Source organism: Castanea sativa, chromosome 9 (assembly GCF_040712315.1).
Source record: "Castanea sativa cultivar Marrone di Chiusa Pesio chromosome 9, ASM4071231v1".
Classification (NCBI taxonomy): Eukaryota; Viridiplantae; Streptophyta; class Magnoliopsida; order Fagales; family Fagaceae; genus Castanea; species Castanea sativa.
In genome coordinates, this window is record NC_134021.1 from 30,791,255 (window position 1) to 30,818,061 (window position 26,807).

General features: G+C 34.8%; 1 protein-coding gene across 2 annotated transcripts; it reads right to left on the reverse strand.

Moving 5' to 3' along the window:
* Positions 1-19,193: 19,193 nt before the first annotated feature.
* On the reverse strand, positions 19,194-26,807 carry LOC142609615 (binding partner of ACD11 1). Of its 2 annotated transcripts, none has more exons than XM_075781244.1 (8): positions 26,662-26,807; positions 26,476-26,579; positions 26,243-26,324; positions 23,041-23,112; positions 22,904-22,966; positions 21,766-22,106; positions 20,563-20,686; positions 19,194-19,531 (listed from the first exon to the last, which is right to left on the reverse strand). In XM_075781244.1, the coding sequence occupies exons 1-8, from the start codon at positions 26,665-26,667 to the stop codon at positions 19,511-19,513; spliced, it is 813 nt and encodes a 270-aa protein (XP_075637359.1). In that variant the 5' UTR covers positions 26,668-26,807; the 3' UTR covers positions 19,194-19,510. The 2 variants fall into 2 exon arrangements, with proteins under 2 accessions (XP_075637359.1, XP_075637358.1); XM_075781243.1 differs by having other exon boundaries at positions 21,766-22,109.

Genomic DNA, 26,807 nt, shown 5'->3' on the forward strand with positions numbered 1-26,807 from the left:
ATGCATACAAAAAGTCATTAGCATTGCCATTTGGTTTGTCACAAAAATTGTATTCTAATTGTTTAATGTAATGTGATGTATAACTGCCCTATGTGTAATGTAATGTTTTTCTTCTTTTTTTATTTCTTTGAAGGGTGTTAGGTCATTTGTGGTTTGGCCATGATTTTACTTTTCCACTTTTAACCTATTGGATCTTAGAAGTTTTCTCTGATTGCATATTTTACAATTGTGAAGGCACTCTCCTTAGCATGATCATCTTCAAGTACCCTACCATTAAGGGTGTCAACTTTGACTTAGCCTCTGTTAACATGATCATTTTCAAGTACCCTACCATTCAAGTACATTGCTAATTAAGGGTGTCAAATTTTTTGCTCACAACCATTTAGTCATACAGTTGCAATACATTATTTTAAGGCGAAAATTGTAATTTTAGACATATACACATATATGTACTGTGTATAGTTTATGTTTTGGGATTTTTTATGTAATCAATTATATGATCTTAGTTAATACTGTTTATTTTTGTCATGTTCTGAGACTAGGAGGCTAAACAACAGTATCTTGTCTAGGCCTTTTCCCGTGTTTTTGGCCAAAATCCCTCAGCTTGCTTTCTTGTAAGTATGGTTTTCGTTGTTTCTCACTTTATGTTCATTGATTTGTTTGTTTGTCATCAGTATGTCTTGAAACTAAAACTTCTTTTTACTTTAGGCAACCTTATGGATGCTTTTTTCTTCCCATTTACAAGTTTTATTACTCAAAAAATATGTACTTAATGAGTTTTAAGGAGGCTTTTCGGTAACGTTTTTAGATCTTTTGAGACTATTTGATTTGTATGTTTATCCACTAGCATTACCTATTTATGTGATTGGTTCAACAGAATTTGGCACTGAGTATGGAATTTATTACTGACAGCAAGAAGTTCAGTTTACTACTATTTACTACTTCTATTATAGTGATTTCTTTACTTGTAAAGAAGGTCAGTTTTAGTTATGTGTGATTTCTCTGGTTCAAACTGAGCCTGATTTAGGTTATATTGAAACAACTACCTTTCATTGCAGATATTGAGAAAGGGCTAGGGTCAGATATGGAGAATAAAATAAAAGCATTTTGACACAAGTCCAGAACAGACCTATGCATTAGTAAAATTTAGAGGGAAAGAGAAGCTCATGAGCTTTATGTTAAAGCTAGGGAGAAACTTGAGAGGGTTAGAAAGAGTAAGAGAATATACAAGCTGGTTTTGTCATGGTTTTTTTTTTTTTTTTTCATGTTTGTAATGTTCTTGGTGTGTTTTGCCTCACTAAACAACAATATGGGTGAAGAACCTTAGTCTGCCATGATGAATCTTATTGTATCTATCTTTTGAAATACAAAGTGTGGTTTTTGTGCAAATGTTCTGTAGTTTAATTTTTTTACTTCATTCTGGGATTTGGATATATATTGCCACAAAGTGGTATGACAAACATGTATAATAATGAAAGAGATAGTTGTGGTACTTGAGCATATTTCCAATGAAAGCCCTAAAGGACAAAATACTTTATCTTAGAATGGTGAAAGTGTATACTCATTGATAAGTGGTGAATGTGAATTTAAGCAATACTATATTAGAAAGCAACTTGCTGCCAAGCAATTGGGTATGTATCCTCTGTACATGACAGGAAAAAAAATGATAAGCATGATAGTTTCCACTGTACATGATAGCACTAAAAGGTGTATAAGTGGAAGCCATTATGCAGTATCAAGAGGCATATCTGAAGACCAAACTCGAGTTTGTAGAACTCGGGTACTGTATGTAAGTTACACAATACTCAAGTCCACCAAACTCGAGTACGAGTTTGGATCCAGAAGCCTAAACCCTAAACTTAAACCAGCATAGTCGAGCCATACTCGAGTTTGTGGAACTCGGGTACTATATATGTAAAATTACACAGTACTCGAGTTTACCAAACTCGAAAATGAGTCTGGATCATGGAGGTAATCAACCCGAGCCATACTTAAGTTTACAGAGCTCGGGTACTGTGTATTTCAATAACACAGTACTCGAGTCCAACAAACTCGAGTACTAGACACACATAACTCGACTTTATAAAGCTCAAGTACTAGCTGACATTTTTTACCAAATCCAGCTCAGCCAGTTCCACGATGGCATGCACAATAGTAACTCGAGTTTCTTAGACTCGAGTACTGTTTAGAACTCGAGTTTGAGAAACTTGAGTACTAGAAAAGTGGTATATTGCTAATTAGTTCCAAAACAGTGCTAAATTGCTACAAATTTTGCAAAATGGTGGTATTTGGCTATTTTCACCGCTCTAAAACACTATTTTTGTTTTTCGTTTTTCTATATACGGTTGTCCAATCCTTCTTTCTTTTTCTTTTTCTTTTTTTTTCTTTTGTTTCTCCTTTTTTTCCATTTGTTTAGTCATTGCACTCATACAACCATCTACCTATTATATTGTTTGTATAAAAGTTTGAATATGTTGTGATGACACGTGTCCTTCTGTCAAAGTATTTAATAATGACATGCGTCAACACACCTATTTATTATCATTCTCACTTGAGCTTTAGGGAAGAAAATTAAATAATTACCATTCTCATTGAGTATTGCACTCTTATTCATTATCATATTAAGTTTGAACTAAACTTAGGTATAGTACCTTAGATGCTGTTTTTTAGATTCCCCTCTTAAGATTCAGTCATGTAGCGACTTTATTAAAAAATACACTTCCATCCTATGAGAAAAAATCCACATGGCAAAATCTTAAAAGAGAAACCTAAGGAACAACACCTAAATACTGTACCTAAGTCTTGTTCTATTAAGTTTTAGGGGAATGAGATGAATATAAAATTAATACAATAGAGTGATCTATATCTTTTAGTCTTACATGTGAAAACAAAAACTGCCAATTTGCGAATTGAACATGGATACACTTCCTTTTGTGTTACACAATATTTTTTAATAACCTTTTGTGTTATACTTTTTTTTTTTTGACAAATGCGTTATACATTGAAACATAAAAAGAACTACAATTTAATGGGTTGTATTTTCTCAACAAAAAAAAAAAAAATCAATGAGCTGTTATATCCATGGTTTTAAAAACCGAATCGAGAATCAAATCGTTTTTTTCAAAATTTTCGGTTTTTGACCGGTTTTGAGGCATTTAACCGGACCAGACTGCACCGGTTTTCCCGGTTGAACCGATCGGACCGGCCGGTCCGGTTTTCAAAACAGTGGTTATATCATATCCTTTGTAACTCATAATTTCTCACTTAGTGTAACTCATTCCTAAAAATCTCCTCCAAAAAACCAAAAAATAAAAACCTTAAATTTTATTAAAAAACAATAATTGCACTATATGTTAACATATAACACTATGAATTCCAATTGCAACAAAAGAATCTTGACAAAGGTATGGCTTTGTTAACTTCTCATTCTTTTTCAAGTTATTTAATCTTTTCCTTTCCCCACTGTATCAAATTTCTTTTCCTTTTTATGAAGTTATTTTATATTTTCATAGATAGACAATATTTTATTTCAATGTTGCTATTGATGTTCTTTATAGATAGAAAGTTGCTGAGAAATTCAACAAATTTTGAAGCTGAGAGAGAGAGATGAATCCACGAGTTTCCCTCCTTTTGATGATGATGGAGTTCTATTTGAAAACTTCTTTTCTAATTGGAGATAAAAGGAGAGATACAAATCTTCCCACATCATTATCTTAATGCTAATGGAGTTCTATTGTTGTTGATGTTTTCCATAAATATGCCTACAATTGCTTTTTTCATTTTTTGTTATATAGCAAATATAATGTCACTTATGTTATTATCTATTGGTGTGTAGATTTTTTTTTTACATTTTTTGTTGAAAGATTTTATTATTTATTATAACGTATTTATTAAAGTTTATTTTAGAATATATATATATAAACACTCTAATCAAATTCAGACACAAATTAAAAGAGGTCAATATAAAATAAAATAAAAAACTTCTATATATTATAATAATAATAACACCTTCTTTCAAATAAATAGTGTTTTTAAAAAAAAATAACAAGTCTACTTATAATATTTATAAATTATAATAAGTTGAAGAAAAAAATCGTGCAAAGCATAGGCCAATAACTAGTTCATATAGTAAAAGATGAACTCGTCCACTAGCCCATGCACTAAACAATTCAAAACATAGTAAATTATTACCCACTAATGATTGGCCTATGGCCCCACGCACACACCAATTACCCACTCAACTTATAACAAATTCATTACTCATAAATCATGTAAGTGTTTATTTATTTAATGAATAACCACTTGTGATGAATAGAGTCTATAAGAGTATTCGCATTAGCTCATACAATTTTTTTAAAATCTATTTTAGCATATTTGTTGATGCCCACTTTGGCAAGGAGGCCCAATAGCAGGAAGAAGCAGAACAATATGGGAGGAAAAGAGTTAGTAAATTGAGAAGAAAAACCATTACACCCGAATGGCAGGGATCATGGATCATAAACCTAAGAAATAGCAAAAGGGCCTCAAAAAAAAGCAAGCGGGCCCAAAGGAGCCCAGAGAAAAAAGTAGTAAACCCATGGACATTATAAGAAATACAAAGCAAGCAAGAATGGGCCAAAAAAGCCCAAAACGATGAATTAAGTAAGTAAGGGGTTGGTGGAAAAGCCCATAAACCCCAAAAGTAAAGGATGTGGTAATTTGGGCCTAAGAAGCCCAAAAGACTTAGCAAAAGCCCATAAGGATGAAGAATTGGAATGAGCCAAGGATGCCCAAGGAAATGAAACGGGCAGAGGATGCCCAAAAGAATGAAAAGGGCCAAGGAAGCCCGGAAGCAATGGAATGGGCCAAGGAAGCCCAAAACAACATGGATACTAGCCCAATGCTAATACTAGGCCACTAGAATTAAGCAAAGGGAAGGCCCAACAAGCACGAGTCAAATAACAGCACGACAAGAATGACAAAATGGCATGGCAAAAGTGCTAACTGACTCGCAGAAGGGGTAAAGGATGGATTAGAGAAAGAGATGCCCATAATCAAGCAAGGCCCAGCCTAGGAAAGAAGAAAGACATAAAGAATCAAAGCTTAGAGACTCATTCACGCCACAAGAGGTCAAGAACGAGCAACAGAATGTTCAAACAAGTCTTCAGGCCATGGCAAACACATGAGCAATAGACAAACCATGGACACACATGAAAGTGAAGCACACACAAGGCTCAGGCACTACCAACTTGTACCTAGCCAATACAGGAGTGATGAGCCATGGGTCAAAGGTAAGAGAAGGTACGGCCTAGTGGTGGGGAGAAGGGAAAGCCTATTCTGAGGTTCCCGTTCAAACTCTTTTGGGAGAAATGTCCTGCTGTGATGAAATACCACCCAAAATAGGGAAAGGTGAGTTGGAATCGCTAGGTACATGCCATGAGAGATAATGAGAGAGAATGCCCACCCTTATTTGGATGGGAATGCCATGGCGAGCAAGCAAACAAAATAAGACTCTTTGTCTAGTAATGGGATGTGGCACGACCAACACAGGTAAGTGGCGGTGGCTAAGTAGCTGACAGACCAATAGGTGGTCTGGAAAGGACACCCACACCAAGACAAAAGTGGTTAATGGATAAAATAGTAAAAACCCAGTCACTAAAGGTAGTATAAAAGGGGCCTCAGCCGTGCACAGTGAACAACAACGAGGGAAGGAAGAAGAGAGTACAACATAACAACGCCACAATAGAACTAAAGAGCGAAAAATCAGAAAGGAAAAAGAATTAGAAAGAAAGACAGAGAATAGGCAAGAGTGAGATATGAGGCATGCATCAATAGGCTAATTCCTTCTCTCCCTCTAAAAGCCTACCTTCTAGTAAGGATTAAGGAAGTTGAGGATAAGCCATCTAGGGTCCATTCTTTCAAAGTGGGTAATTTCCGTGGCAGGATCTCCCTGTGAAGTTGCCCACATTGAAGAGTGGTTCCCTTCTTGGACTCAACTCTGTAGAGAAATCAAGCATGGCAGACTGACCATTATTCCTTTGTTTCACTAATCGAGCATTACTGTGATTTTCTTCGTCTCTCATTGTTTTCATCTTATTTATATTGCATTTATATTTCTGCATTACTTCTTCCTTTATTAAAATCATGATTTAGTATTTTCTGTTCTCTAGTTGACAGTAAACATATTCCTTTTGTCATTGCTATACTACACCTGCCTACCATAACCTTTTTGTAATAGTTTCCTCTACCATAGGCATGTGACCAAGGTTTCAGCAAAGGAGCTCTAGTTTGTGCACAAGCTGGCTTGGGGTGTATTGCAGTCAAGCCGATCCTAACTCTCTTACCCAAAACCATTGGGTCATAGCATGGCAAGAGGCAGTCTAGCCTACAATTGCGAAAAAGGCCCACCACAACCTTACATTTTTCTATTTTACATATTTACTTTTCAAAACATTACACATTAGATTATTTATTTTATACTAAATTTCATTAATTTCTCTTGATTTTTTAATTGTTTCTCTTTCTTCACACACAACAACCAACATTCACTCTCTTACTTCATCCTCAAAATATGTATAGAAATAATAAAAAAGGTAAATGCTAAATTAATAGTATCAATGCAAATTTACACAGTTACTGTAATAAACTTGTAAATTTACATAATTATACACTGACTAATGTGGGTCATTTTTAAGCAAAATTGTGTAAATTTTACACATTTTTCTATTATACACCCACTAATGTAAGTGCTCTAAGTATTACTTACTAAACACTTTTAACTTTAGTTTCAGTCCATGAGAGAGAGAGAGAGAGAGAGAGAGAGAGAGAGAGAGAGAGAGAGAGGGAGAACTGACTACTGATTATTGAGATTCTACATCAGTAGGCGAGTGGCAGTGAAATATTGGGCGGAGATGTCAGAGAACAAAAAGCAGATGGATGTGAAGGTCTATCAGTCTAGGGGTGATATGGATTTGGTGGTTTACCAAGACTTTTTGTTGCAACAATGGGTGCTAAGAGTTTTAGTAAGGGTATTTTGAGGAATTGACACTTATTTAATATGGGTTATTGAAAACGTGATATTTGCTTCAAATTGGTGTGAATTTGGGGGGGATATTATTTATTTTATTTTTTGTTGATTTTTTTGGGTTGATTTATTATTGTTGTTGTTTGGGAAATTTTTGGTTTAACCCAAGATTTTGGAGGGGATAAATTTTATTTTTAGTGGACTAAAAAATTTTTTTTTTTTATGTGTTCAAGGTTTTTTTTTGGGGGGTGGTCAACAACCCATATAAATATAAGATTGTAATTTTTTTTAGTGTATATACAAGTTTTTTTTTGTGTGTAACCAAGCATCAGAAGCTACTTTCTCCAATCCTATTACGCGGGTTAGTCTTGGGTCTGTCACTCACAAAAGAAAAATTCTAAGACCACATAAAATGGCACAACTTCTGCCACAACTATCCATATGGCAGATTATGAATGATGGAGAAAAAGTGGTGGGTTTATTTAAAAATGACAGAAAGCCAATCACAGTCTGACATGTAAGATAGTTGTGGCAAAAATTGTGGCAATTTATGTGGTACTAGAACTACTGCTCACAAAACAATGACTTCAAGATTCTCTCTTTTAAATCTTATCATATTATGTTTGCCGTTTATTCTAAAGAAAAAAAATCTTATTATATCATGTTCATGATTGCAGCCAAGGTTTACAAAGAAAATTCTTAAGTATTCTTAGAGAAATTGTATTTTCTCCTCTCACATTTGTGGTGGACCCTATCATGAATTTAATGAGTAAATCCTACTATGAACGTTAGAGGAAGAAGCAACATTCTCCATGTCTAAAAATACCTAAGAATTACTAAAGTTACAAATTGTGTACGGATTCTCCGGAAAAGGATTGTCCTATTGCTACAATCATCAACTTATTTTACAATGGAGCTATTGCATATACAAAAATTAATTTGTTGTTTGATGTCAATGATAGGACATTCCCATAACAAGCGATATGGTTGTGGGAGAATTACTTAGGTTATAGTCTCTCACGTAAACTTTTCTCATCAAAATATTCAAAACTGCCCCCATAATCACACTAAGACCTATTTCTCTCTTTCCCTCATAGATCAGTTTCTCTCTCGCAAGTTGCTTCTCCTCACTCAGATGTTGCACCGACCACTCGGTGCTTGTGCTACACTAGCACTACCATTCCTACTCAAGTCTTTTTTTCTTTCTTCCTCTTCTTTTTTTCCAAGTAGAAGAGGAATTACATTCTGAGCCGAAACGCAATTTTAGGCCGGAATGATCGAAATTCACCAAAAATGCAGATACAAACTGTAATGCTCCAATATTTAAAATGAAATGAAATAAGGGTTTACATGTACCAAATTGTTCACCGGTACTAAAAACACCTGTTGTACTAGCCAGTACGAAGTATTGACTCCCTTACTTTTGAACCAATTATGGCTAAATTTGTACAATTTATTGTGCGAAGGTGCCCATATAATTTGCTTTTACCTTGAAAAATAATTTATTGAGTATTTCTTTCCAATTTTGTGAACTTACTTTATGGTATTGCCTACCTCCATTTCGGCTGAGTAAGATGTCATTGGAAAGGTTATAATGTCTATTTCTAAAGATGCTTTATTTATTGTCCAAATCTTTCAATTTTGCATGCTAGAGGTCTCTGAAAATAGTGGAAAATCATATTTTAATATAAAATTCTCACTTTAATATTTTTGTAAATTCTCTTTTATTTAAGTGGGATTTTTTAGCCATCCAAACATGTCAAATCAAATTTTATCATGTGACCTTTCCAACTCCTCACTCGAACCAATTGATGGTTGTTTGATTATAATTTAATTGAAATTAAATTATAATAACATGTCGCAAAAAAGACTAAGGCTTTTAATCCAAGATTTGATGTTTTCACAATGTCTAATTTGTGTTATCCCCAATCTGTTAACTGTCATTTTAAAGGAAAATTCATGATCTTTAAAATGGGCACAAATTGATTATGATGGGACCATTGTTTTTTTTGTCAAATTCTAACTAACCTAGTTTAGGGTTAGTCAAAATTGGTCAAATTTAGGTAAAAATGACAATTTTGAGATTTTCAACTCTTGGACCATCAAAGTGATTTATCTAACATCCGATCATGATAAATCAAATTATTCAATATAATTCCTTTTTTTCATGTTAAAAATGCAATTTTTTTATTTTTTTAGGACTTAAATTGGTGTTTTAGCACGCCAATCTAGATGATACAAAAATTCGGCAATAACTTTAAAATAACTTTGCAAACATGGCTTTAAATTTACTTCATACATGAATTCACCTCATAAATTCAGTCGACACTCTCCTGGTTTTGATGAGCATTAATTAATAATCATATAATAATTCTACTATTCCAATTTCGAAATAGCCAAAAACTTTTCTTGTTCAGAAGTTGTTAGAATATAAAATTCTTGCCCCCTCCGTGTGTCCAAAGGGTAAGAGTAGGTTCAGTTTAGGATATGCATTACGAACTCATTCTTCCCTGATCATAATTACCTCCATTTTAGATGTTTAGAGCGTGCAACACTGGACAGAACAAAATTATATTAGAATTATTGCCCAAATAAATCCACCTAAGCTCAACAAGTGTATAACTACTACTACTTCCACGACATGCCCCATATTCTTTAAGCTCAATCATTTACATAATCTTTATCATTGGATTTAATTAGCTATACTAACGTACATCTTCATCACCAGCACGATGCCGTTCCTCTCTCTCTTTCTCTCGATGCGTTGGCATAACGTTGTTTAGGAAGGGACAGTGTTGCATGATAGCTGTAGACTCTTTCAGTCGCAGGCAACACCACAACACTCATCTTAAATCGATTTCTTTCTTTATGGCTTGTTTGGATTGAGAGGGGGAAGGAAGGAGAGTGGAGGGGAATAGAGTAAAGTAGAGTAGGCTAAAAATGGACTAATTTTGGCCAATTTTACTCTACTTTACTCCCTCTCCCTTCCCCTCAATCCAAGCAGACCATTAGTGTTTTATCTAGTTTTTTTTTTTTAAATCATTTTTATTAATGGGTTTGGGCTGACAAAAAGAAAAAACATAACAGGCGATTTTGTTGCATATTTGGGCTCAGATAGAAAACAATAGCAGCTGTTGAGAAAGATTTATTGGGGATTTAATGTGGCAATTACTGTATCTATAGTCTTTGATTTTGTATCCCCACTTTTCACCCTCTAGCATTATTGTTGTTTTGTTGGAGGATTGAGAGTCTAGTCCATTTCCATTAATGAGAGTGTGCATTTTTACTTATAATAATCTTTTTTGGTCATGGTAAACTTCTTTTTGGGGGGAAGTGTCGGTGTTAATATTTGAGTGTATCATTTGTTGATAAAGCTTGTTTCCAAATCCAGTATTCTTTTACTTTCAACATTATTTACCATCTCCTTGGGTTCCAGCAATCCTATGCAATGAGATTTACAACCTGATTTTTTTAAATCGGAGTTTCATTAAGAGCATTCTTATCAAGCGCTGCATATGCTATAAATGCTACTTTTTAGTATCTTAAACTCAAAAATCCATTCCATCAAACCTGGTAAATGTTATAAAATTTGCAATACTGCTACAATGCACTCTCATTTTTGAGAGTGCACTGTAGCAGTACTGTATAATTTTTTTTTTTATTCTCTCTCTCCAGCTTTTTTTTGGTTCTCTCTCCCTCTCCCACATCTCTCTCTTTCTCTAGTTCTCTCTCCGTCTCCCACATCTCTCTCATTTCCTCACTCCCTCTCTCTTTCTCTCTCTCTCTCATTTCCTCACTCCCTCACAACAAGATCGTACGTTTAAGATCGGCTTGGTGGCGAGGAGAACGGCGTGATGGCGTGAGATCGGCGTGGAGGAGATCGACGTGGAGACTGGTGTGGAGATCGGAGTGTTGTGTGTTTTCTTGTGGTTGTTGTGGCCGGTGTCTTGTGGTTCTTGTGGCAGTTTTTTGTGGTTCTTGTGGTGGTGGTTTCTTGTTGTGATTGGAGTTGTGGCTGTAATGTTTGGTGGGTATCGGTGGTGCTCAGCGACAGTTTTGGCTGGGGTTGAGATCGGGGTGGTGGGTTTTGGTTGGCGTTGAGAACAAGGTGGGTGGGTGGTGGAGGTGGGTTGCTGTGGCTGAGGCGTGGGTCTTGGGTTTGATGGGTTTCTCTATCCTCCGCCTCCCTCTCTTCCTCTCTTCATCTCACGGTGAGGCTTCTCTCTCTCAAGTTTAGTTTAGATTTTGTTGTAGTTGTTGTTGTTGTTTTTTTTTTTTTTTTTTTTGGCTATGGGGTTGATTTTTGGATGGATGCTGATTGTGGTGGCAGTGGGTTGGCCATGGGTCTGGGTTTACTGTGGAATGTTGATGGTTTATGGTGGTGGTGGCTGACAGTGGCTAGCCGTTGAGAAGAAAGTGGTGGAAAGAGAGAGAAAGTGGTAAAATAAAAATAATATTATTTAAATAAAGTTGTAAAAAAAAAAGAATGTTTGATGTTTGGTGGATTATAAAATGGGATGTTAAAATTGATAAAGTAGGATTTTGAAGTAGTAAAGGCTAAAATATTTAGCATTCTTGATGAGAATTTTCTAAGTAAGTAGATGGCTAGCCTACATTGCCATTCATAAAACAATGCATCATTAATATATGAGCATTTCTCATTGAAATTGCTTTGCGGATTTTGTTTTTACAAAAAGAAATGTATACAATTTTGTAGTAATGTGAGTGTCTGAGAAATCATTCCGTCTAACTTAGAAAAGGCAAGAAAGAAAAAGAAAGTACTTAATTGATATTAGTAGAAATCAATAGGGTATTGGATGTTGTCAATAATCCGATCACAGGAATCAATAGGGTATTGGATGTTGTCAATAATCCGACCACCTGTGATGCAGGACAAAAATAAAAGTAACAAGAAAATTCAAGATAAACCTAAAGGTGTGTTTGGATACCACTTATTTTGCTGAAATTGAAAAATTATTGCTGAAAGTACTGTAGATAAAGGTAAAAATTAGTTGAAATAGTATAGTGGAGCTCATGAATAGTAACAAAAATAAGCTGAATAGTGAAATAATTTTAATTTTTAATCCTAACCCAAATGTACATTAAGAATCAGCACTTAGGGTCGCTTTGAATCAGCACCAAGCAAAATTTAGGCATTAGCGCCTAAGTTGTTAGTAATTAGCACTCAACTATTGGAAAATCTCCAATCTAAATATCATTAATCAATCAATTATCTATTCAAATATAAACTACCTGAAACCTTTATATAGAGCTAGAGCTTCTAGGAAATAAAGAGATAAAAAGATAACAACATACCAAAACTAATTCTAATTTAACTCAATTATTAATGTCTATCTAATTTCAAAATAAACAATGAATCCTAAACTAATACAACAACATAACCAATTCAATCTACTAAGGTGTGTGGTCCTCTTCAACCGACAATCATCAACACCATTGATTTTTATAAACACATCATCACCAATATGCACTTCCACAGCTTAATGCCCTAGCTTTGAAACCTGGACCATTTAATGAACCAGGAAATGGAGAGGTTCAAGGTTTTTGAGATCAGACCGAGGTTCAACTAAGGTCAAACCGTGATGTGTCATTTAATTTTTTAATATATTTGATACTTAAATTGGTTTGTATTTATTAATTTTTTATTCCCGACCAACAAAATGTGTGTGGCCCAATGGTTTGCATGCTGGACATGTCATTTCACTTGGGTCATGAACAAGTCCTACTTGCTCCCCATTAGAGCATTCCCATCAAGTGTGTCAAATGCCAAACGTTTGGCATTTGACACACCAAACTCTAAAAAACCACTTTCATCAAGTGTTTTAAATGTCATAATATTTGGCATTGATTAACAATGCAATTCAAATTTGAGACCGCACTGTTCACAAATTGTAAAACTTATATTATTTTTTATTCAAACGAGACCCGCTTTCTTTTAAAGAAAAAATAAAAATTGAATGAAGTTGTAAAAAAAAATGAATAAAAATATTAAAGAAAGAATATTTAAATGAAATTGTAAAAAAAAAATGTTTGATGTTTGGTATATTATAAAATGAGGTGTTAAAATTGTAAAAGTAGTGTTTTGAAATTATAAATGCTAAAATTTTTACAATTGTTGATGAAAATGCTCTTACCTTAACTATGTTATATTAATCACTCATCTTTCTCATTATTATTCAATATGAGATTTTACTCACACATGTATACCCAACATTATGTATTTAGCATAATCTAAGTCAAAGCACTTTTTTTATAATGTAATTGAGTCTTAGTTTAAGTGTGTCATGTGGCTACGAAGCCCACAATTTATTTGTACTCTCTTTTAGGAATAACCCACAATGGGAGGTCTCAAGAGGGTTTTGGACCTGATGGTAGAGGTTTTTATAAGTTACAGAATGGTTTCTTACACAAATATGACTGCTCGAGGAGGATCCCAAGTAGCCGAGGTGCCCTTCTTGGTTTCCTTGAGTTGGATAATGATTCTTGAATACTAACCAACTTTGTTCTTATTAAGTTATGATTTTCACATAACATTTATGTTAGCTTTATTCTATGACAAAAAGTATTGTAATTACATTAATTTATTTCCTTGTATTTTGTGGAATTTAATTGTAATGAATTTAGTTTTAAGTAAGGAAGATATCAAGACAATTGAAGATCACATGATGAGCACATGCCAAAAGCCGAAGAGTCAGTATATCTCGCAAGTAATCTCATGACTTGGCCAACCCGCAAGATACTCTAACTAGCCGAATTTAAGTGTGACTTTCATACCCTTCACCCACATTATATATACCCTCATTACCCAAAAAATTTTAAGGGGGCTATTAAGAGGAAAACCCTAAAGAGAGGTTTCTATAACACACACCATTTTAGAGAGAGCTACTCATCCTTTAATAAAAATTCCTTAGTTGTGTCTTCTCCTCCTCTCTCCCATTAACATACCTTGAGAGGAGATTTTACCCAAACACAACTCACACATATTCAGAGTGTAGATAGTGTTTTGGAGCTTGAGAAGCATTGGGTCTTTGCCAAAATAAGTCGGTGAGGCTTGGCGCTGCAATCAGGCGGTATTACGGGATCCGGAAAGCTAGTGAAGACAAGGCTTGGTGAAGTCCGTTGGAAGTTGGAGCTTGGACGGCTCAAGCACTTTAGATAGATTAGACTTGGAGGGTCTTTTAGGTATTCTTGTACTCCAACTTATTCACTAGTGGATAATTTCGGTTTGGAGGGCCATAAAGAGGTTTTTACACCGAGTTCTTCGGTTTTCTTCTTTGATAACACGTTGGTGTTATCTTGGGTTTGCTATTCTTTTCCCTACTGCCCTTTACATATTTGCCTTGCACTTTTTTTTTATATATAGTTAATAGATATTTCATTAATAAAAAAGTACATCATGTTCACGATGATGAACAGACTGTACTTGAAACAAATACAAGAAAAACAAAGTCACAAAGAAACAAAAACAAATTGCAAGAAATCAAATACGGAAATACATTGTGTAAAACCCCAAATACGAGACCACCCAAACAATGTCCCAACTAGCAAAGATTTCAAAAGACCAACAGATTTCTCAACATCCTCAAAAGTGTGGGTATTTAGTTCCCTCCAAATTAGCCACATCAAACAAGCTGGAATCATATTCCAAATCGAAGAATAGTGTATCCTCAAATAATTCTCCCATGCACAAAGAAGAGAAACAACCGTTCTTAGCATCACCCACTGTATACCAAACATCAAAAAAACTTCACTCCATAAGGCATTTGCGAACTTACAATGAAGTAAAAAATGATCCACTGTTTCTTCATCACAACGGCACAAACAACACCAATTAACCAAGGGCAGGTTCCTTTTTACAAGGTTACCAATAGTAATAATACTAGTTCAAGCTATTGTCCATAAAAAGAAAGAAACTCTTCTAGGTACCTTAGAACTCCAAATACACTTCCAAGAGAAAGAAATGATAGGAATAGCAGATAAGGAATTATAAAATGAGCCCACATCAAAGACACCATTCGAGGCTAATTTCCAAAACAAACTATCAACCCCCACAACCCTTGGCATTTTGGAATAAATATGCTTGTAAAAAGCATCCACTCTCTCCACCTCCCAATCATCAAGAGCCTAGTGGAATTGAATATTCCAACTCCTACTACCACCGTCTGATGTAATAATAATCAACTCAAAAATCCAGGCGTCTTTACTTAAAGCACGAGAGAAAAGATCAGGGTAAAGATCTTCTAAGGGAATGCGTTCACACCAAAGGACATACCAGAATCAAATACGAAGACCCTCTCCCACCACATACAACAACAAATGACCAAAGAAAATATTTATGTCTTTTCTAATATTCTTCCACATTCCACACCCTTGCGAACCTCCACCAACTCTAGTGCACCAGCCTCTACTTGTCTCACCATACTTGGCAGCTATAACCTGAAGCCATAAACAATTGGTTTCACATCCAAACTGCCATAACCATTTTTCAAGAAAGACTTGATTAAACAAGCCAATCCTCTATATCCCCAAACCTACTGCCTCCCTGGCCAACACACATTACTCCAAGCAATAAGTGGATATTTAAAAGCTTCCTCAGAATGTCTCCATAAGAAATTTCTTTGGATCCGTTCTAATCTATCTGCCACAGCTTAAGGGATAGTAAACAAGGATAAGAAATAGGTGGGAAGGCTTGAAAGGGTACTTTTCAATAAAGATAATCTACCCCCTTTAGACAAATAAAGACGTTTCCAACCAGATAACTTCTTCTCCATTTTTTCTATAATAGGATTCCAAATTGATGGATCCTTAAAATGAGACCCAAGAGGCATACCCAAGTAAGTCATGGGCAGCCTACCAACATTGCAACCTAAAACACTAGCCAGAGCATTCAAATTCCCTACCATCCCCACGGGAACAATTTCACTCTTACCAATATTAACTTTCAACCCTATGATAGCCTCAAAGAAAATCATCACCATCCGAGTATATAAAAGTTGTTCCCTAGATGCATCACAAAAAAGGATAGTGTCATCAACAAAAAGAAGATAAGAAATATGCAAACCTCTTTGTGAATGGCAATTCGCTTGAAAACCCCTACGAAAGCCTCCCTCTTCCATTCTTTTTAATAGCCTACTCAAAACTTCCATCACCAACAAGAAAAGAAAAGGAGACAAAGAGTACCCTTGGCAAAGGCCCTGAGTACTACCAAAGAAACCCACTGGAGAGCCATTAACAAGAATTGAGAAACTAATTGTAGATATACAAAACTTCATCCACCTCCCCCCACTTCTCCCCAAAGTCCATCCTCTCCATGAGATCAAACAAAGCATCTCAATTCACATGATCATAAGCCTTCTCAATATCCAACTTGACAATCACACCGGGAATTCGACTCTTCATTCTATTATCCACACATTCTATTACAATGAGAATGGAATCAAGAATCTATCTCCCTCCAACAAAAGAATTCTAAGAATTAGAAATGACTTTATCCAAAACACAACGAAGCCTATGCGCCAACACTTTTGATAACAGCTTATACAAACTACCCACAAGTGTGTTAAGCTTAACATTAATCATACTGTAATTAACATTGGGGGTCTAAACAAACTCTAGTAGTTTGTAATATTGAGCTTTCAGTTCTTTCTCTTGCTTTTGTGTTTTTCTCTCCCCCAAAATGTTCAAAACCCCCCTTTTTTCTTTCCCCCTCCCTTTGCTTTTATACCCTTGCTTTGTTGATCTGTCATGATAAGGGAATATCCTACATGTACGTGGGTCCCTCCATTCATGGAATTTGGGTAGCTTCCTGACCCTTGGTCACTGTTCTAGTGTGTCTTATCATACAATAGGATTAGGACCCACAACCCTGCTATTGAAATGATTTTCTAGTAACTTGTGCCTGACATTGAATCTTTTGTTCGGCGGGCGAATTCTCCCAAGGCACTACCTTCCCTCCTCTAGGATAGTGAAATTTGTTCAGATACTTTGGCTGAGGACACGTAGTTCTGTTTTGCAACTTGGTGTTTGCCGAGATTGGGCCGAATCCTAAGCTTAACAATGCTCAGCTTGGGCTCAGTGTGGGCCAAACTTTTGCCCATCTACATGTTTAATTTTTTTCCACAAGTGGTAAACTTTAAAGACACAAGATACTACTCAAGAAAATTTTTTGAAACATGATTTCGATACCTGTCGATTTATCAAGACTTAATGAAGCTTCATACCAGGCTCAACACCTATCTATCTATCAACCTACGGGAATTCTGAACAGTAAATTCGGTTCCAGCTCATAATGACTTGGCATGTCTTGGGATTTGTGCACCAAGTTTCCAAATATATAAAATCTATATTTTTAGACCATCATCATACACAAAGAGAGAGACACGCATCCTATGAAGCTGTTGTGACGTTTATGCGCCTAGGGTTATGTTGTTGTGAAGAACTTAGCACCCAAGCAACAACAATCACTGATTGTTATGGAATTAGTCACAAATAGAAAATTTGTGCAAATGAGAAATTTGCTATAAAATGTCCAATTGAATTGGAGTTGAGCTTCCTCATAGATTAGTAAGTTCTATTGTAGGTAAGTATTTCAAAATAGGATAAGATTCATCGTACTAAATATGGCTCCTGTTAGTTGATTCTTTAGGAGTGATGACCTAAATAATCACCATGGAGTTTTTCCTGTGAAAGATTTCCACATTGTAACCGTATCGCCATGTCAAATTATTTTCCTACTACCTTTAACTCTAGATAGGCAATTTGGGTGTGCCTTTAATTAAATCTTGCATGCAATTAAACTAATTAATCAACTTGGGTAATTGGTTAATTAATTGGTAGATTAATTAATCAACTTGGGTAATTGGTTGATTAATTGGAGTCAAATTATAACCAAACAAGTGGTATCAAAGCAGATACTCTAATTAGGTTTTTAATTTTTGTTGTGTGATCCTTGACCCTTATTTGTCATGAATCATGGACAATCACTTGTGACTTCACCTTATTTTGATGGTAATAAGTAATAACTATGTTTATTGGAAAGTTTGCATAAAAACTTTTTAAAAATCCTTTGGATGGAAAAAGTATGGTTGTCTATTGAAATTGTTTGGAAGAAACTTGACGAAGAACCGGCTAAATGGGACGGTGATAAAAAATAGCCAACTTTAACAGTAGAAGCCTAAATGCGATTTTTATATATGAGCACTATACAGATAGAATCCTACGTATGTTTTTATCTAACGTTATTTCTCGCTCAATTATGTATTGACTTCTACAAGAAGATATATAAATAGATTGGAGGAGTCTTACTCAATAAGGAGTGGACACTGGTAACCCATATCAAGATAATCTCTAGTTGAGATCTAATAACCATGCGGATGATTCTTGGGTCTTGGGTGGGGTCAAACTGGTCCAATTGCCCACAAACAGGATATCTTGCTAGCTTAACAAACTCTCTCTGCGCAACTTTAAGGTATGGAATGCCTTTGTATCTATGGAGAGGCAGAGGCTACAAGTCTCTACGAAATTTCCAAACTCCAAATCCTAAGGTACGTTGATGATCTTTAAAGAGAGGAGCACTGTACCCACACAAAAAAATAAACAATAAAAATTCCTATGTATATTGTTCTATCTCTAATTCCCAATCAATTATGCCTCTAATTCCCAATCAATTACATCCTAACAACTATAGGGAGATTTATATATAAATATGCAAGTGGTCTTTTTTATAAAGAATTATCCTTATTAGATAATCTCCAATTTAAATTCAATCTCAAACTTTCATCTATGTGAAACACCCATGTGAATGGTCCATGGGTTGGGTCAAACCAACCCAATTACTCTCACCTTCAATTCGTTTCTCATAGCCCCTTTGCTTCCATTGACATTTCCAACTATCAGAGATAGCTTGTTTCCCATGTTTCATATTAAGGTAATTTCCCTAGGGCTCAATCCTGTTTCATGTTCCACTTCCCTTACAAAAACTTTCAATGTAAAGAAAAAGAAGAACAGGAAATCAGAAGCGAAAGGGTTTGATGATTAAAAGTGCCAATCCTACTCCTTCTGGATTTATAAGTTTCACCTGTATCTTGTCCTAAAGATTTAAGCTTCAATACTAGATCGTTCGAAACTCTAAAGGTTAAAAGAAGAAGAAGAAGAAGAAGAAGAAAAGAAAGAAAGAAACATTCTGCCACACTTTTAATTCTTTTTAACTTTTAAGTAATGTAACAATTGCAAAATTTACAACGATAGTTAAAGCTCCTTGATGAAATCGAATTAAAGAGAATAATCATTCCCGGCAAGAATGATGTTGTCATCGTAAAAGAATATAACAAATACAAAAATATTGAAATACATAACTACACTCACAGATCACACATTCTCTGACCCCACCCAAAACACTATCCCAATACCTTTAATTGGTGATAGAGCAACATGGCAATGCATTCATTATCAAAATCCAACTACTGTCTTCAACACCAAGTCTCTGGTTTAAGCTGCAATTGGAGGTTCCTGCATTTAAGGGAAGGAAGGGTCTAGATGAACTAGCAGGTTACAAAGTCTAAATGTTTGGACTTTTACGATTCATTTAGGAGATCATAAAGGAATAGAATAAGTAAATAAAAAAAGAATGAAATGGAATGGAACTAAACTATCTTCTTTGGATGTTTTAAAAGAAAGAAATTGAAAAAGAATAAGAAGTTAGTACTCATGTTTAGGAATACCATGAGAAGGAACGGAAAATAATTGTTTGATAGCAAGAAGTTATTTGTTATATTAATATTAAAAGTATAGCGCTCATTTAGTGCTAGCCAACAAGACTCAGTTACAAAAACTGAGGAATACAAAAAATAATGAAGTATGACTAGGAAAATTGAGGCAAACAATAATAATTGGGTAGGATAGGAAATTTGTAACTATAAACAGCCATTATGGACGTTTCGATCAGAGTCTTTACTAAACTCCATTCAATTCCTCCCAATTTTGGGGAATGAAAATTTGGGATTTGGAGGGAAAAGGAGGAGTGAGAATTTTCTGCCTTATTATTCTATTCACTCCTACTTAAACTTCCAAAGAAAGAAACAATTTTTCTATTTCCCTCCTACTTTTAACCTCCCAAACAAGGGAATGGAAGGAATATACTAAAAAGATTATTTCCATTACATTCCTTTCCACCCTCTCCCCCCGCCCCTAAAAGGAGAGGAGAAAACAAGCACTAGGACTATATACTATTTTATAGGACATAGGAACATATGTCTTGTTTAAAAGATACATAATATGCCTAACATAATAAACAAAAAGTTTCCAAAGATTGCAGTTGATTAACACTTAAATTTATAGGCACCATTTTTCTGAAATTTCTTAAACACTGGATACAAAAAGGTGATGGTGATATCTTTTAAGTCAAACATATAGGACACCATGATTTCAGGGCCCTATGAGGTAAGGTTGAATCCATGCCTGTAACATAATTTCATTTTCACTTACTATTCCATTAATCAATTATCATAATTAAGCAAATATAGAAAGGCATAAGAATCTACCTTTGTGGTCAAGTTTGACACCGCCAAATGGAACTTTTCTCTCGTTTTTGTACCTGCAACATGCCCTGCCTTTGCCACCTTACTAAAAGCACCATTGAACCAGGCTGCTCCAGCGGTAACATACCTATCCAGCACCAAAAAATAGTTCATGACTAAAGCTATTTTCATTCTATTATATAATTTAATAGAAATGAGTTTGCAAGAAAATGGAAATACTCAAAAAGTCGTGCATGAGACTTTTTCATACTATCATAAATACTTTTTTTTCTCTCATTCAAAAGCATGCATGAGACTTTACATGGTTCCTAAGTTATAAAAGAAAGAATAAATAGTCCTCTTTCTTTTCTTATTACCTTCCTCATAAAGGTAGAAGGTTGAATCCATTCCATTTCTAAGAAGGATTACTAATCCTTAATTTTTTGAGGAATTCTTTATTAGTGGTTGTGAATGACTAATTTTCTCAATCTTTTTGACCTTTGGTTCCATAGGGGCAACTAGCAAGTCAGAAAGACAGAGAAATAGAACTTTGCTTTGCTCTGATGTTTCAAACCCAACTATAAATATCTACTTTCTTTCTTTTTTCTTTTTTTTCCTTTTTTTTTTTTCAAGTGAGGACCCAACCACAAAAATCAATACTGGAACAAAACTAACTACTTATACAGCTAGTCCAAATCACTGAAAGAGAAGAAACTGCACAAAGTTAATATATATATTCATGACCTATCATTTCTGTTCTAGTAAATAGTCCATGATACTTGGAAGCCAGAACTTGAATGAATTAGAGAATGCAACTTAATGAGCTCAAACAAATAAAAAGCATTGTTTGCTACGCAACTTCAGGGAAAAGACTCTCTTTTGAAGAAAAAGGAAGACATTTGTAAACTCATGCGATCAAAGAAGATGCTTTAGGATTTTAGAAGGAAACTTCTTTAAAGAATATTACAGCATCTTTCTTCCAAGCAATAAATATCCAGGGAATGCTGGATCTATGCCATGAGTTACACTAACATAATTGACTGACATGTATGGACTATTTGACTTGTTCTTTCACTAGCATTCTTAATGGGAATTATGTACATGGCAGCCATAGCAAGTGCGATAATATGTTTGCCCCCTCTCATGCTAATAGCTTAAATTGCTAGAATTGCAGAAAATTGCAACACACGACATAAATGATATTTATTTGAAGAATCATATTTATACCTGCTTGTTTTAACAGCTGATCCCGTGTCATTCAATCTCCTCTCTGCTGCAAATATTGCAGCCATTGTTTTATCTGACACATGAAGCTTTTGATCGACGGACTTGACTTTTTCATTGACCACAGAGATCCCAACTGTTAATTTCTCTGTAAGCCTAACTCTCCTGTCAAAGGAAACGACCTTCTCTGATGCACTAGCTCTCAACCGATGCTTCTCATCAAATGCTTTAGCCTTGTTCATGGCATCTTGTCCAATAGCTGATCCTTTTGCTAGCATACTTGCAACTACATCCTGTGCTCTATTCACATACATTCTTCCATTGTTTGGCAGGTTAGATTTGTCCTGCTAACAGACAAAGATCACCCTAAGCCCTTCAATCCCAAGAGAATAATTATAGGTAGCAAATGACTAGAGAATGGTTTCTTTATTATTATTATTATTAGAAGTAAATGTCTAGAGAATAGTTTAAGGTTTCAAAAGCATCCAATCCTAAATCATTACAGGAGCCACTATGGCAGTCATATCTAATACTTCCAAAACCCTGACACAGTGCACAGGGTCCATCAATATCCATGCTAATAAATTATATTTATTATATATTTCTAACAAAAAGAGTTAGAAATTCTTCAAAAAAGAAAAAGAGAGAGAGAGAGAGAGAGTATTAAAAGGAAGAGTTAGTAAGGCACAAATATGGTCACATCAGATAAAAATAAATAAATAAATAAAAAATTGGCATCACTCAAATTTGAAATTTGGGTTAATAAAAAAATAAATAGAAATGAAAAGAAATAGTAAGAGATAGAGGGGATCTGGTATTAATTTTGGGCCGCATGGTCTTGAATTTGCAATTAAAATAAAAAATAAATAGTTTAAGGGGATCTTTCCTCCAAGCAATGGACTTAGTAAAAGCCAAGGTGGCCAAGTTAGCCTCAGCATTCTGTTGATTGACACTATCCAACTGAGAAGTGTTGCACCCCCTTGAAATAGGTGCATGTGCAGCACATCTACAGCGGATTAAAAACTGTGAGTGAACTCTTAACATTGCAGTGGAGGAAAATTTGTAGGTGAACTCTTGACATTGGAGATTGATTAGCACTATTACTACTGCAAGTGAGATCTATTGCGACATTATTCCCTACCTCAACAGTTGAAGTGTTTTCAGCAGGAGGAGCACACAAGGCATTGTCCACCAGCCTTACTTCCTGCACGAGTTGCGCTAAATGAATATAAAAATTAGGACAGAAAAGTAATTGAAAAAACCTGTCAATGAATTTACCTGTGCCTCACGTTTTGCTACATAGTTGTCAGCTTGAGTTATACTCACAATCTGGTCCACTATTGTTGCTCCCTAAAACACAAAATACACAATTTTCACTCAGCCAAATATATGCCAAATTTGTGCATACGGGTTGTCCTAAACAAATAATAAAGCCTTAAAGCAATACTTATCTAGGAATTGGATTGCAAAACAAAGAGTAACAATAGCTCCAAATTTGAAATTATGACGAATAGCAATAGAACTTAACATTTGATGCGATAATTTTAAATCACTTAATTTAATTTAATTTTCAGAATGAGATAAGAATAGGGGGGGTGTTATGGATATAAGTTAGGGGCAAAGAAGTAATATCAGGGAGGAACTATTATCTAATCCTGAGAGCTATCGTCGTCTGGTTGGTAAACTAAATTATCTCACAATTACTCGCCCAGAAATATCATTTGTAGTCAGTGTTTTGAGCCAGTATATGAAAAATCCTCGTCTTCCACATTGGGAGGCAGTTATTTGAATTGTGAGGCATCTTAAAGCACATCTAGGCTTTGGTCTTTTTTATAAAGCTAATGGTCACCTACGAGTAAAAGCCTATACTGATGCTAATTGGGCAGGATTACTGTCATATAAAAAATCCATTACTGGGTATTGCACCTTTTTGGGAGGAAACTTAATTTACTTGGAAAAAAAAAGAAACGGACTGTTATTGCCAGATCTAGTGCAAAGGCTAAGAATAGAACCATGGCACACACATCATGTGAGCTTATGTGGATTAAGCATTTACTTGAGAAATTAAAATTTGTTGTGAAGGTGCCTATGACTATGCATTGTGATAATCAAGCAGCAATTCGCATTGCCTTCAATCCTGTGTTCCATGAGCAAATCATGCATATAGAAGTAGATTGTCACATTAATCGGGAGAAAGTAGAAGATAGTGTAATTGCTACCCTATATGTTTCTACGAAAGTCCAAATTGCTAATATGTTTACCAAAGCTTTTATGTAAGGGTTTGGGTTTATTATGTAACAAGCTAGGATTGCATGATATATACTCTCCAGCTTGAGGATGAGTGTTATGGGTTAAGTTAGGGGCAAATTAGTCATATCATTGTACTTATTTTTTTATACATAAATAATATTTTATGTGTTAGGGTTAAGTTAACAAACCCAACACACGTTTCGCTCACAACAGGGGGGAAAATAATGCTCTAGATGAAAATTTAGGAAAATAGCAATAAGAAGTACAAAGGGTGGAATTCATTTCCTAGAGAGCAAAAATGCCTATTTCACTACCTTGAATCAAACATCCATAAAGAGAGAAATTTTAGGATATGCTATTCACACAATTGGACAGTGTGATGTATAATAAATAACAACAATCTTTCTTTAAAATCAAATTTTAACTACTGCTTATTTGACAAAAAGCTAAGTTTCTCAGGACCAAATATCTTAGCTTTGGTTCACATACACACACAACAAACTACGAAATTAGAGGATGATGCAGGAACACAGACAAATGACAACAACAAACAGAGAACTAAGATCACAATGAGGAGGATCAATGGAAAATTCAAAGCCGGTGCGGCATTGGCAGGGATTTTTCCATATGGGGGGGTGTATTACCCTTTATTTACATATTTCATTTTCAGATTGTTTCTTTTTTCTTTTACTAGATGACTTCCATTTGAAGATCAATTTTTATTATAATTGAGGAGGTTACGTTGCATTCATTGTTGATTGTAATCTGGGGCCTATGTAGAAGGCAGACATTATGGAGGCAGTGTATTTTGGAATAAAGATTTTTTTTTTTTTATTTGAGTTATGCTTGGTGGCGATGACAAGCACCCTTTAGGTGTTGAAGCATAGGGATTTTCTGTTCTGTTTCTTATTCTTGTTACCAAGAAACACGTCCTACACCAAAAGCTTATTTCAATTCTCTGCATGTAATCTGGCATAATGAAATACGAGCTTCTCCCAGAATCATAGCTTATGTCCATCAAATCTACCTCGCTTTTAAAAGACTTGCCATCAACAATTAAAGGAAATTTATGACAAATAACTTGGTTAGCAGCTTGGCTAAATACCCTAATCTAGAAGCAAAATCATTTCAACAATTAAAATGTTTCTCCTAAATAGTAAATACAACTGGTTTGTGAAAATATGAATTATCCTGAAAATATATGAGCTTATTGAGAAGAATATATACTACCAAGTGTTTCTCAGGAAAGACATGCATCTGGGAACAGATAATACAGGTCCTGCCTTCCAAAAATCAAATTTTGCTCCTAACAAATACTTAAAGAGAGAGTAAAATAGGAGGTGGCATAACCCTAGGGGAAAACAACTCGGGGGTGGATAATTACCTTTAAAGGTCCAAAATCCAAGAATAGTATCTGAGGGCAGTGTTTCTTAGAAAAGAAAACAGCATTCCTGGAGCAGATACTATCTCTGTTAAAGCTTCTTAATACCATCCAACAAAAGATAGCAAGTGCTGAGTTCTAACTATGAATCTTAGGAGGAATACGACAACCAAGCATGGCATATACCCTTCATGCTCATTTCATTGCACGAATAATACTTTTCACAAGCTCATTGTAACAGGAAAAAACAAAACAAAAAATTATAAGTTGTGCAAATTCTGTACCAAACCCATCGGGTAGTGACACACTGACACTCGCTACTAACGGTTAAAAACTTAAAATAATGAAAAGCATGAAGTGTATTAGAGAAACTGTCCACACATTGTAACAATATTACCCCAAACAAAACTTAGGCCTATATTAATTTTAATACCAACCCCAAACAAAGATATGAATATGTAACCAGACAGAAATACATTACAAATTTTGGATGGAACCCATAATCATTATATGTAATTTTTAACTATACACGGTACATAACATCCAATAATGACACAAAACTAATTTATTCAAAAAAAAAAAATCGTGCACATTTAATGATTCCATTTAAACTAATTATAGGTATCATTTGGTTTGCAAAATTTGTCTTAAAGTATATACACAAAATCTGAAAGTAAAAAAAAAAAAAAAAAAGCATTGATCGTAACAAATCCAAAGTCTTAGCAATCTAAACTATAAATTCAATTAGAACTAAATTTTTCAAAACAAAACAAGTAAGACATTGAGGAACATTAAGAAAAAAAAAGAATACAATAAAAGCAATGAGCTGTGTAATTAGACAGTGCATACCGATAACAATAATGCGATTTCAAGGGCTTTAGGGTCTTTGAATGTCACAAATGCTGTCTTTGATTGCTTCCCGGAGGACTCACTGCACCCAAAAAAAAAAAAAAAGCAACCAAATTAGTTATATTGCACACATTTCTTTCTTTTTCTTTTTCTTTTTCTTTTTTTCTAAATTTGGAATAGTTTAGTTGTTCCTGTTCCTTCTTGTTCTAAAAATAAAGAAAAAAACGAAATACCGTTGGATCTCAATGTGTTCGATTTCTCCGGAAAATGAAAAGAACTCGTGAATCTCTCTCTCACCAGCTAGATCTGAAAGATGCTTCACTTGAACCGTTCTCGTCTGATTTTTTTATAACAAGAGAATTAAAGTAAATATATATTTTTCTTTTAAAAAATTTTTTGAAATTACGAGCATAACCGACCTGCATTGGCGATCACAGTGGTGTGTGTGTGTGAAGAAGCTCTGTTGTTGTTGTTGCTGATAGATGCTGCTATTCTGCCAAAGCGAGACAGGTGGAACAGGTTGGAGGAGAGTTTTGACAACTTGGACTAGAGAGAGAAAGTGAAT

Excerpts from the sequence above, each read along its gene's own strand:
- LOC142609615 (XM_075781243.1), bottom strand. Across the intron at positions 23,113-26,242 it reads AAATCGCATTATTGTTATCG|GGAGCAACAATAGTGGACCA; the intron begins GTATGCACTGTC and ends TTTGTGTTTTAG. Across the intron at positions 22,110-22,903 it reads AAAACACTTCAACTGTTGAG|CAGGACAAATCTAACCTGCC; the intron begins GTAGGGAATAAT and ends TTTGTCTGTTAG.